The 13,347-nt window shown below is 39.3% G+C and overlaps 1 protein-coding gene across 2 annotated transcripts in view; it reads left to right on the top strand.

Annotated features, from left to right (window-relative positions):
• The window catches only part of SCUBE1 (signal peptide, CUB domain and EGF like domain containing 1), a 179,564-nt gene that overhangs the window by 100,596 nt on the left and 65,621 nt on the right, over nt 1-13,347 (top strand). The window contains exon 7 of one of the 2 annotated variants that reach the window (XM_079303780.1): nt 2,184-2,273. The exons of the other annotated variant lie outside the window; for it this stretch is intronic. Coding sequence (XP_079159906.1) covers nt 2,184-2,273 — 90 coding nt within the window. The remainder of the gene's footprint in view (nt 1-2,183; nt 2,274-13,347) is intronic. 2 annotated transcript variants of the gene reach the window in all.

The raw sequence follows: 13,347 nt of genomic DNA, 5'->3' as shown, positions 1-13,347 counted from the left end.
GCATTTTTGCATAGTGCAAGTTAACATTTGAAAATTCTTACTCACAGATCAGAATCTGAAATCATTGGCATTGCGGACATGTTGACTTTTTTTGTTTGTACAATTTCAAGTTCTTACTAATTCTTAGCCGTTTCCTGAGGTTAAAAAAAAAAAACACAGACACATATTTATCATATTTTCTCTCCTCTACTGCAAGACAGAGCATTTGAAACTCATGGAAACCTGTCAGTTCCCTTTAGCCAGTCTGTCTTGGTCAGATCCATGGCTGCCCAGAGCCTCACTCACTTCTGAGGGGTTTAATTGCACAAATTGTGGGGCAGGGTGAGGTTTATGCTGGCAGAGGCAAAGCTGGAGGGGGCTCAGAGCTGGGCTCTGCCTTTTTTGTCTGCACAAGGTGTGTCTGAGTGCTGGGGATCTCTCAGTGAGTGCCTCTGATAACATAGAGGGCTCCATCCTACAACCTCTGTCCTGTGGCAGTTCCAGGTGGGGAGAACTTGCAAGGGTGAGAGCTTTGAGAGCAGGTTTTGTTAAATGGATAATTGATCTTCTATTTATTATTGTTCACTAATATCCTTGGATTGATGTTTTATTTTGTCCAGCATGTAGAAAATTATTTTAAAAGCTGTGTACATTGCATCTATTTTTTTTTTTTTTTTTACTTTTTTTCCCATTTTTGTAATGTAATACATACAACTCCGTGTTACATTCCTTGGTCTTGTGATGTAAGTCACATATTACTGCCTGTGCTGATTTTCTTCTCTCTAAAATAGTTCTTTCTCTTAGAATACTTTTAATTTTTTATTTATTTTTTACATTTATTTATTCCTGCTTTCTGGTGATGGTTCCTGATTGCCTGTCTTGTCTGATAACTGACGTTTATTAATTATTTACAGAGAAAAAAAAAAAACAAACTCAAACAAAAGCCTCTATTGCAGCCTGATCCCATCTAGAACTTGTTAAAAACAAAACAAAACAACTTCTTGTTACTACTCAACCATGTAGACTTGTCACAAACAAAACCTGCCAGCCTCCTCCTCCTCCCTTCAGTGATTCCAGTGTTTGCTGTCTTCAGTGGTGTATATATTCCAGGCATCACTGCAAGAATGCAAACTTCTGCAATGCCAGATAAATACTTGTTGACCCTTTGTCTAACATATTTTGTCTTCGTTTGCTTGTCTTAACCTTTTATTTTTTTTTTATGTTTGCTGCATGTGAAAGTCCCCACTTGCATTTTCATTTTTTGTTTTCCTAATGAGCATTTCTCTTTTCCTACAAATCATTTTATTTACCCAGCTGCTGCTTCTCCATCGCTCTCCTGTATCAGAAATCTTTAATCTTATTTCACTTACTGATCATCTCTTCCCACACTTGTGACTGTTTCTGTGTATTTCTAATGAAGCATAACTAAGTCCTCATTATGCTGTATGAAACTCCTACATGTAGGATGTCAGAGACTACCTTGTAAAGTGACCTCTGATGACATCATCCTCCTCACTGCATGCTAATAAAATTACTAAACCCTGTTCTTGCAACCTCTTTCCTAGCATTGAATGTTTAGCTAGTAGTGTTTCATAGACAAGCAGGCAACCAGCACTGCCCAAATCAATCTTTTTTTGTGTTTGTTTGGTTTGTTGTTTGTTTCTTTTTGTTGTTGTTGTTGTTTAATTTGCATGCTGCTGTTCCATTTCTCAGTGTGTCCATGTGTACAAGGCTATGGTGCACCTGTGCCCATCCATCACCGGACTCTTGTCTCTCTCTCTGTCTGTCTCAGTCTTCTCCCTGCCACTTTCAGATCCTGGTGCCCCCCATTAGCTTAGTTTGTCTTTGGCAGTTTGTTTAACTAGCCTTCCTGAATTTTAATTTTTGTCATTAACACCTCTCTGGGGCACCCATGTTAGCTGTCTTGTCTTGTTCTCCAGTAGAAATCCAGCTTCCTCTGTGTGATTAATTACTTCTGAGTTGACCATTCTTCTTTCTCACCCTCTTTTTCCTCCTTTCCCTAAACACCCTTTTAATTTTTTCCCGGGTTCTCAAAGGGAATTAACTCTCTAACGGGGATTTAGTGCTTTCATGCCTTGCTTCTTGGCTTTGGCTGTGCCATGCCAAGAAACTGTCTTAGGCAGCGGAAAATTGGGCTTGTGATTAACCAACTGCTCCATGTTTGTCCCTTACTTGTGTTTTAGAGAAGGATGAGGCTGCAATTGAGAGTTCTGAGTACAATGCCACGTCAGTAGCTGATGTGGACAAGCGGGTGAAACGGCGGCTACTTATGGGTAACACTTTTCTTCCACTTCCTTTGTTGTGCTCTCACTTTTGTCTGTATGTGTGTGGGGGGGAGGTTCTCTTTTGGTCTCATTTGGTTTTGGTCTCCTTTGGTTTTTGGTTTGGCCTGGTTTTTGTTTTTTTTTTTTTTTTAACCTGACTTCATCTGTGTGGAAAGGTCACCAATTTTGTTAAGTTCTCATCTGTTGTACAACTTCATTCCTTGTTTTTAAACTTTTTTTTTTCCTAATGCTGCAGCTTTAATGTTCAATTTTCTCTGCATAGAAAGAAGCTTTTGCTATTAACCTTACTTAGCTTATGCAAGCTACTTTTTACATGTGATTTGTGTGTTTGTGTGTATGTGTTGCTGTAGAATTCCTGAAAAATCTCCTGTTGCAGACCTGCCTATTGACTTAAAAGTGGATCATGATGATGATGATAACAATATAAACCAATGTTCTGTTACATCTGTGGTGTTAAATGAACAAGTGTATTTGCCTAATTTAAATTTCCTGCTCTTTTGATCGAAATGTAAACATTATGACTGGAAATTCATTGATTTCCTTTGAGCAGCTATTTTAGTAACCACTGAAAGATCTTTCCCTAGTGACTAGTGAGCTTCTGGACATTCTTCTTTCTGAGGCATGGCTTCTTTCTCTGCGTTGTTAGAGGCTGAGAGTGGAGGAGAGAAGGAAGTGCACTGAACAGTGAAGATAATTCTTTAGCTTCTGCTCTCAGTTAACCCATTGCACACCCTTGTGCTTGCCTCCTTCACTTTACATTTCTGGGTGTTAGTGAGAAGGGCTTTGGGGAATAGAAAGGGTTGAGTGGCTGGGGCTCTGCCAGACTTTGCAAGGAGCACAGAGTAGCACAGACTCTGAATGATGCTTGGAGGTTGTCAGGTGGTTTATTTCTCTATTTTCCACTCTGATGCCCTACTCTCCCCATAAAATTATTTCCACTGGGTTTTGAACATAATGACCATTGATGTACCCAATGGACCCATTTATAAGACAGGGTTCCATCACCACAGAAAAGATTCTGGCAGGACAGAATTCTGCTCTCTTCCCATGGTTAAACCATGGTTAAAACCACTGAGTCCTTTGCAGACTGTGCTGTGCTAGCCTTTGGAAAGCTCAGCTCTGCCTGTGAACATCCATACCTGTCTGGAGTGACCTCCTCAAGGAGACCAGAGCCTCACTTTGGCCGTTTAGTTTAGTTGATTGGTGGGCTAATAGTTGCAGTAGGTGGAAATGTTTATAAAGTTTCCATATGATTTGTATCTTGTCATCCATGACAAAAAAATCATTTACCCAGAGGCCAGCATACAGCCACTGTGTAGAAAATGGCATAGTGTTATGGCTATAATGATGACAAGATTTAAGTCAGATCTCTTCCTTCAATTGAAGACCTGGGCACATGTTCCTTTTTTTTTAAATTATCCATGATTGTTAATTTCCAGTTAGTTTGCAGACCTAGCAAGTGGTCCATATAATTTTATTTTTTTAATGATACACAATTTCAAATAATTTAACCTAACAAAAGCTATGAGATAGCTCATCTTGCTTTATAATGTGCTGTTAACACTTTTAGCTATCATTTCAATAAGTTCCATAGTCTCACAAGAAATCAGAAAAATAAATGTGCCAGAAGGTCTCTAGACCACTGAAAAATGCAACCCTCTGGGTCTCAATGGTGAGTTTGCCCAGCCACAAATAGTATGTACAGTACTCTTTAGAGGTACTGAACAGCATAGTGCACTATGTTGATGCCTCACCTTCTGAAAAAAATAAATATCCAACCTGAAAATAAGTTCACACTGCTTCCAAGAGTCCAGGCAAATAGCATTAAAAAGATTAGTAACAGCCTTCTTAATTACACCAGGTCTGCAAGTTCCAAGCTGAACATAGATGCTAGAAATAGGCTTAGGGAGATCGTCTAAAATCCAGTTTGCAGATCTTCAGTAATTCCTGTGTTAGCAGGTATCAGCTGAGAGTTTCTGGACATACTGTGTTTAAATCACTGATTCCTTAGAAAAACATTAACTAAGAGGGAAATAAATTTAATTAGTAAGTGAGATCTGAGTGGGTGGGTTAATATTTAGGGACTTTTCTACTTGTTTGTTTCTGTTGATTGCTGATACTCAGAATTTTTTTTTAATGCAGTCTTACTCATTTCCATAGTGTAGTGGCATTTCCATTAAATTCCATGTTGTCTTCAGATGTTTTCCAAACAGCTATTTTAGGAAGCACTAGAAGGCTCCTCAGGAAACTTTTTTCCCAGTTTTTCTAAATGGATTGTGATTTTTGACCCTCCTTGCAGGCAGTGTTGGGAGAGTAGGAAAAGCAGACAGTTTTATGTAATTTTAGTATTCTGATGAAAGGTGCTTTCAGTTGCAAGTCCTGAAATGATAATTGCTAGTCCCCTGTCATTTGCTGCAAGCTATCAAAATGACTATGATCTGTAGAACCCTTAATGCCAGCCAAGGCTCAGGATGAGCTTGACAAGGTTGCTTTAGAGCAGTGTTGTTGTCAGGCTGCCTTGGGCTACACCAAGACTGGCCCCTCTGTGTGTCACACTGGCTCCTACATGAGCCTGTGTCTGAGTCTTGCTGTAGTCCTGTGACTTGTGGCTAAATCTTAAACAGAGAAAATTAGATAAATACACAATTCTCCTTCCTGAGAGATGCATTCTTATCTAGATCTTGTGAGGCAGATGAGAAACTCATCTTCTCTGCTGACCTACAAGAAACTTTCTTTTGGAGCTGTCCAAAGATGCCTTGGAATTTTCATCCATCTTTTTAGTAGTGTTTGAACATTTCAAAAGCTGAGGGCTTCCAGCTGGCACTCATTTCCCTGGATTGGAGAAAGGCACTTGGATTCAGAGTTAAGGGGGGTGGCACTGAATGGCTGTTTTCTGGTCAGTGGAGGTTCACACATCTCCTTTCCCTCTTCTCACTCCCCTTGGCCATTGCCATCATGGAGTGGAGGCAGTGCAGCCTTCATTCCTCCCCAGGGAGGCTCCTGGAACCTGTAAACTGGACCTTGAGCCATGAGCAATCCATGGATGAGGAAGGACATTGATCCTGCAGAAGTGCACAACTCCAGAACCAGAGCTGGACCATCATCCCTAAAGTACATTTACATTCCCTTTGTTGCTGAACACCTTGCACTTGCTCCAAAGCAGAAGGGACATTCAATGTCTTCAGGTCTTCTTAAGCATGTGGTGTGGTTCATCTGACAGTTGTCCACAGCCTTCAGCTCTAAAATTATGTTCAAAACTCTGTTTTGTATGGTATGACAGATTTTTTTTCTGAAAATATTTTGTGCATTTCTTAGGAGCATCACAGATACCTTCTCCATTTTCCTTTACTTTTTCTTCCTTGGGAACCCATTTGCCATGACTGCTTTTTCTGTCCTAGCATCATAGCATGAGCCTGCCCTACCTGGTTAGAGGAGTGGACTTCTGTATCTCACATAATTTTCTGTCTGAATTCAGAATGACTGTGAATAACAGTTCATTTGCCCTGCCTATCTGTATGAGAGCCATTCTACAACTTTAAAAGCACCAAATTTCCAGTTAACCCTACTAATATACATATCTTCAAAATATTTTGTCCAGTGTCACATCTTCAGCAATGGAAGTTGCTTTTATTCATGTTTCCATATCTCTTTTTGCTGTTAGAGCCTGGATGGAATTCATAAATCAAACAGCCCCATCACAGTCTACAACTGTAAAAACAAATCATCCAGCAGCCTAGCACTTTATCATTAAATAAATTGTAAATAATTAAGTCTTATGTGCTTAACATTCTCATTGGCCACTGTCTTTCCCTTGAAAAGGCTGCAGGGTTTTTATTGAGTAACTGTCTGTTGATATCCTGAAGCTTCCTTTTAAAAACCTTTTAGAAATCTTATTTTAGAACTTGATATTCTAGTCATAGGGACAGGGACAGGGACAGGGACAGGGACAGGGAAATGGAATGGAATGGAATGGAATGGAATGGAATGGAATGGAATGGAATGGAATGGAATGGAATGGAATGGAATGGAATGGAATGGAATGGAATGGAATGGAATGGAATGGAATGGAATGGAATGGAATGGAATGGAATGGAATGGAATGGAATGGAATGGAATGGAATGGAATGGAATGGAATGTAAATAGAATAGACTAGAATAGAATAGAATAGAATAGAATAGAATAGAATAGAATAGAATAGAATAGAATAGAATAGAATAGAATAGAATAGAATAGAAGGCATCAGTTATGCCATCAGGCTCTCTCATTACCAACAAGTCAAGTGCTCACAAAGAGGTGACAGGCAGCTGGAAATTTCTTCTTTGAGGAACCAAAACTGTAGAACTGCCTGAAATTTAGATTCAAGGAGTCCTCCTCTCCCAGACAGAGATAATTCTTTGCTCTTTAGCTGCTCTTTACATCAACTCTTTAAAACAAGTAATTTTATGAAGTACTTTTTCTATATTGTCTTTAAAAATGAAGTTACTTGCTACATTACCATCATCTCAGGCCTTACTAGACTGCAGGAATCTGTAAAGTGTTTTAGCAACACGACCATGATGTTTTGTGCAGGTTGTTTGTTAGGTCCTGTCCTCTGGTCAGCTCTTCTTCAAGAGGCAGACCTGACTCGTCTCTCACTATGTTTCATTTTCCTTCCTCTGCTCTTCAGCAGTCAATGGGTCAGGTTCATTTGGGCTGGATATGAGGTGACTTCAGAACAACTGCCAGGACTATGAATCTTCCTCACCTTAATCCCTTTTCCATTTTTCCCTGAGATCACTCACTTGGAAGAACTCACTTTGGCCATAAAATGTTTTTTCTCTGGCCCTGAAAGATAAAAATTTGGTTCCTTCTTGTCACAGAAGAGGGGTGTACAAAGTACTTTTGACTTTAGCAAAGAGCAATGGGACAATGAGCCCATCCTGAAGTTGAGGAATTGTAGTTATTTCCCTTGCATGCTTAAGGGAAGCAAAAATGACACCATTGCTAGAAGTGTCTTCAGAAATCCAAACTCTGCACAGAAATTCACTCCTTCATGAGACATATTCAACTAATTTTGTGTCAGGGCAGCTGAGGATTTTGCCACTGGACACTGACTTCCTGGGTCATCAGTAAGATTGTTTGCAACCTACCTCAGACAGAGTGATGCAATTCTCTTCCCTGGAGGCTGGTACCTAAGAACCATTCAAAGTCATATACTGTGTATATATATATCTATATATACTGGTATAAGCTGTAAAGTGCATCAGAACTGTGCTGGTCTTTATTACTTCTCAGTTTTACTTCTGCCTAGCTTCTGCTTCTGTGGTGCCATTTGGAAACCAGCAAGGACCAGCTTTGCCAGGCTGGGATATATTATACCTGTATTACATTTCATCCCTGGTTTCCTAGAGTTGTTCACAGGCAGGGCTGTGGTCTGGCAGTGTTTCTGACACATAACCAGGAAATAAGGCAGTATTTTCACTAGTTCTGTATTTCCCCTCATTGTGGCAAGAATCATTTGACTTCTGCAGATGTCTCCTCTTCCATTATCTTATCAGTGGCTTTCCAGCTGTCTGTAATGAGCACCCAGCTACCTGCCTGGAGAGGTGTGTGTGCTGTCAGCTAAGACCATTCCCTCTACACAGCAACAACTAGAGATGTGAGCTGTGGAAATTGCAATTTGGGCAATTCTGCCATGGATTAGTATTTGACAGAGAATATCCTCCCTGCATGTTATGTGGGGGGCAGAATCATCTCTTTCTTTGTCTCTGTGTGCTGTGGAAATTGTACTTCCCCATCAGCTCAACTCCAAGGAATCCAAACACTGCAGTAAACAGCCAAAGCCAGTGCAGAATAATAGATAAAATAGATCACAAGTGCAAGTCCTGCTCTGGCCACTTTCATGACATGCCAGTGCTCCCTTCTCTGTGTGTTGGTCAGCTCTTTCATCCAGTCTTGTGCCTCCTGAAGGTTCTTGGAAACATCAGCCCAGGTAACTCTGTTTATCCTGTCCTGGCCAAAACTGTTTATTTAGGTTTCATATCTTAAGCCCAGTAGCTACAATGGATTTTAATGAGATGCTCATATCATATTAAATAAAAACCCCACAACTTGAACTTATGGCCATGATTTACAGCATTTGTAGCAAAGGCAAGCATTTAAATATATGTTACATCAAAAAAGGCAGAGAGATTTACAAATTTAGAGCTTGGGTTTACCCATTTGAACCAAAAGTGGTGCTCAACATCATATGCCTTGAGTCGTTTGAGTTTAATAGTCAGCCATATGGCATCTTTTCTTAACCCCCAGTTATCTATGGATTAGGCTGCTCTATTCATCCTGAACATCAAGCATGCTTTGACTGACTTGTCTGGAGCACCTGACCAAAAAAAACCCCACCTTCTAATTTCTCTAGTGTGCTTCTTTTTACTTCCATCTCTCTGTATACACATAGAACTCTATTTGAATCACTGTTTTCTCTTCAGTAGAGACATGCAGCTTTTTCTTGATTATAGGAAAATAGAATGCACAAAGTTAGCTAAAATTACCATAATTAAATTTATTTTGTCCTGCCATGTTTGAAATGACAGCACATCAATATAGAAATTTGTCTTCTAGAGTCTTTCAGCATCCAAAGATCTCTCTGCTGGTGACTCAGTGTGAAGAACTTATCCAAAATCTTGAAATACTTTATAAACCACACAGTGACAGTGTTGATCATGTGGAAATCCATCACTTTCTGGATTTCAGGACTCTGTGGTAAAGCCATATTTAGCTTCTTTGCAGATGAGGAAAAGGAGCCACACATTCTTAACCTAAAAGAATCTTGTCATCTGATGAAGAGTTTTGTGTCAAAAGCCTTTTTTCTTGAAAGTGGGTTTATGGAGAAACTCTTTTTTACAGTGCTTTTGCCTGCAATGATCTTCAGAAATAGGGACACAGAATGTTCATAGACAGAACATACTTGTTAGAATATTCATTTGAAATATTCTAAAGACCCTTTCACAGCACATTGCCATGCCTGTTCCCATTTCAAGGAAAATGTTGTTCTTTAAAGTCAGACTAACTCATTATTGCCTCATGTATATATTCCACCCTTGGGGCCACTGTTGGTAATCAATAGCCTGATAAGGGTTAGGGAGTTTTCAGTTCCAGTAGACATAAAATCATAGAAAATGTGACCTGAGTTTCTAACATGGAATTTAATGCCTGAACTACCAAATGCTGGAGTAAAGAGTGTACGAGGTCTGATTTGCCATCAGAAAATTTCCAAAAGTCTTACATTGTTTCATTCCAATGTGAATTAAAAACTGATTCTGCTGACTTTATTTTTGTGTTCCTTCAGAATAGAATGAGGGTGATGCTACTCCCAGGTTTCTGTCTCAAAGAGCAGGATGATGGACAAGCTGGTGTTTATTTTCAAGTGTTCTTTCAAAGCAGTTAACTTCTGTCACAGTTACAGCCTACCAAGGGTCACTGAGCCAAGAGCACCTTTGCAGTGTGTACTTCAGTACCTAGCTTTGTTGTACTGCCTCCTAAGACTCTTTCCAATTACCTTAAATGTGTCTTCATTTTTCTGAATGGCTTCTACCCAGCTTAGAAATGCTCACTGTCAGAAAACCAAGTGTGTGGCTCTGTATGCATCACAGTCCTTTTGTGCTTTAATCAATAAAGAATTGCAAATGTTTCATTAGCAGGCATATTGCTAGGAGTATTATTCAGTTACTGACTGTGAAACCAAGACCTTACTTTAGCTCCTTCTGTCAGTTCTACTTTGCTGTATGAAATCATAGCAAACAGGGGGAAGGAATCCCTGAGGTCATTCATGCATTCTCTGTCTCCCAAGGGCAGATCTTTTCATCTTGAGTTACCGTCACTTTTATTCACTGAGTTTGTGAATGGTGTGTTATTTCCTGTAAAAAATCCCTTTTCTTCATTCCTTTGCTGATGATAAAGACTCTGACCTTATCCAGAATTCCTGGCAATACCTTCTATTGTTTTGCTTTCCCATTTTAAAGGAAAGGATTTATCCAATGTCAGGAGATAATGCTCCTTCGCAAAGTTCAGAGAATTTCAGTTTTTCTTAAATGCAGCTTCTCTATCCAGAGAGAGCACCACAGCTACAAGTGTTAATTTTAAGAACCAGGCTGGACTCATAGAATGCTTATAAAACACCTGATCCAATCTATCAAGTGACATTCCCTAAATATATAGTGTTCCCTGAAGAGGAATCAAGTTTTTCTGAACTGAGAGCTGTGGAGTTCATGATTCAGTGTAAGATTCACCTAGCTGTTTCTTCACACATTCCCTATGTGGCAGGGCAGAATCCTCATCCTATTTTCATGCAAATAAAATTCTACCAATCATGAAATTGCAAGGAAATGAGGAGACAAGCATAACGAAGTGAAGAATTCCACATCCTGCAAGTTACCCTTTCTGCCTTACCTTTTTCATTCCCTGAATATGAAGCTCTTTCAGTTTCTCCTTCATCTGTTCACAGCTATTTGTTTCTTTCATTATACTCCTGTGAATGCTCTTTCTCTATCCTTTCAGCATCACAGTGCATAATTTGCATGAGAATAGTATAGTTCTCTCTTAACTGAAAATTGAAATATTTTGTGTGTTTAGTTTCTTCTTGTGCTTGTTGGGACTTTTGGGTCTCTCCCTGTACCCTGATCTTCTGCCACACAGTACATGTACCTCATGTACTGCTGCTTTTAGAAAAATTATTTTTATGGATGGCAACAGCAGTCTTATCATCTGTTCTCTGTCTCATGGCTTTCTTACTCATGCTGCATATTCCCTGTTATGTAAAGGCAAGCTCTCATTTTATAATCCACAGAATTGTATTTTTTTAATGGTCTTTCCTTAGTTAACTTTGAATCTCTTCCAAGTTTCAGGCATTTCAGGATTTTTGCATTTTCGGTCAGAATTTGCAGGGGATCTTCAGTGTGGTTTTTTTTTTTTTTTTATTCAGTTAGGAAGTCCTTGTTCTTAGGCACGGTCATGCACTTCACCTACCACTAGTGGTTAAAATTATTTCTGGATTCTCTGGATAAAAGTTAGGAGGAAGAGAAAGAGCCCCAGTCCCAAACCTCAGTGTGTCTGGAATTCAGAAGGAGCTCTCTTTGGTGGAGATTGTGCTCAATCAGTGTGAAGGAAACAGATGAGATGTCTGCACAGGCAGCCTTTGGGCCAGATGGAGTAAAGTGCTTTTTCAGGAGTGAGAGGAGGGGAGGTGCAAATTAAGGACTAATTTGACTCCAGACACTTTGTGTATTAAACTAAATTAATTCAGCATTCTTCAAGGGGGGGGAAGCCAGTACCACTCAACTGAGCAGGATCTTGCCTTCTCACAGAACTGCTCTAATACCTCACCATCATCACTGCTCCAAAACTGCAGCGTGGGTGGCACGGTGGTGTTGGTCCTTTTGAGTGCCCCAAAACACTACAGTGATGCAAGGAATCATAACAGACAATGGCAATTAATGGTTTCAGGTTAGACCTCAAAATTCTCAGAGCCAGATATTTGGTATCTTTAACAGATGTCCTTAATCTTTTCTCAGTTGTTTGAAGTTGGTGTTTCAGTGAATTAAATACAGAGAAATAAACTCATTTTTAGGATAGGTAAACAGATTATCTCTTGACTCAGAGACAGTAGCAGTTTACAACAGCTTTAGTGACAGCACATCTGCTGAGAAACAGATATTGGGAATACTTTACCCTTTTTGCCACTCCAGTTGCCTGGAATTATTACTTCAGAGGCATCTTTTTGGCAAAAACATGGTCTAATTAATTCATATGCCTCCTTTTTGCACTTGCTAAAACTGTGAGTTCACTAAAGCTGCCATCCTGCTTGCACCATTTAGCTTTAATTGCGTGAAGATTGACTTATTCACGTGTCTGACCCCTAAATTAATGACAATTATTCTGAGCATAAAATACCATGTTCTTTGCTCTTGTGCAAAATTCAGACCAGGTGTAGAAATAAATATGATTACAATCTCAGTACAGTTACTCATAACTTTGCTTGGACTATGATTTATTTGATAGGACATGATGGATTCTCTAAATTCTGAGCTCCAGGCTACTCCATCAAGAATTGCTTTTGCTTAGCATAAATGTTGACCTAGAATGAGCTCAAAATAATATGGCACAGAGTTTTGAGAGCAAAGCCCAATCATCCTGTTTCTGCTGACCCCAATGATTTTTAGTCCACTGCAAATGAATTCCAAATAAAGGCAGTTTGAATTGCTAGTTTTCTTTAACTTGCCCTCTGGTTAGTGGTATCATTTGGGCAATCATAGGAACTAGGTAGTGGAAAAAAGCATCTTTCCATTTTCAAGTCTTCCTTTCAGCTGTACTTGCTGCTTACCATGTCAACCTGAACAGTTTATAGAAATCTGGCAAACTTAGAGAATACTCTTTGTTTTGGAGGATTTAATTGTCTTTATTGGTGTTTACTTGTCCAGTTTTAATACCTGTCCTCTTGATTTATCAAAGATTATGGAGAGTGACCTAGTTAAGACATAGACTACTTACTGCATGATCCTCAAATGCATCCCTGCTAGTCTCAGGGATGTGATTTTGTTCTGTTTTGCACCTTATCTCAGTTCCTATAAAACTGGTTTGGATCTTAGTCCAGATTGAATCAACAATGAATAATAAAAATTCCAAGATTTGCCTAATTTTGACCAATACTCTTAAAATCATGTCATGTTCTTTTGTTCTTGAGAGAAATTCACAAAAATTGGCTTTATAAAATAATTGTCTGCTTATAAAACCCCAAACAAACAGATTTTTATTAGAAGCTTATATTTTAAATGGTTATATTTACTTGTTTCATAGAAGAAGGTGAAAATCAGGCTTTCAGAAATATTCTCAAACTTTGAGATGTGATTGGAGTTTCAGGCATTTCATAGTATTTAAAGCCAAATAAATCCTGTCTAGTGTGACTCTTCTTAAGAAAGGACCTGTTGCCACCTGGTAGAGATTCTGCTTTAGCTCAAGAGCTTCAGGGGTAGAACCTGAAGAGCTGCTCTTTCACTGCCAAACCTTTGCAGGCACTGGAGTAACTTCACC

This window comes from Erithacus rubecula (assembly GCF_903797595.1).
Source record: "Erithacus rubecula genome assembly, chromosome: 4".
NCBI classification, from domain to species: Eukaryota; Metazoa; Chordata; class Aves; order Passeriformes; family Muscicapidae; genus Erithacus; species Erithacus rubecula.
Note: the sequence above shows the minus strand (reverse complement) of the source record. Positions and strands in the feature narration are given on the sequence as shown.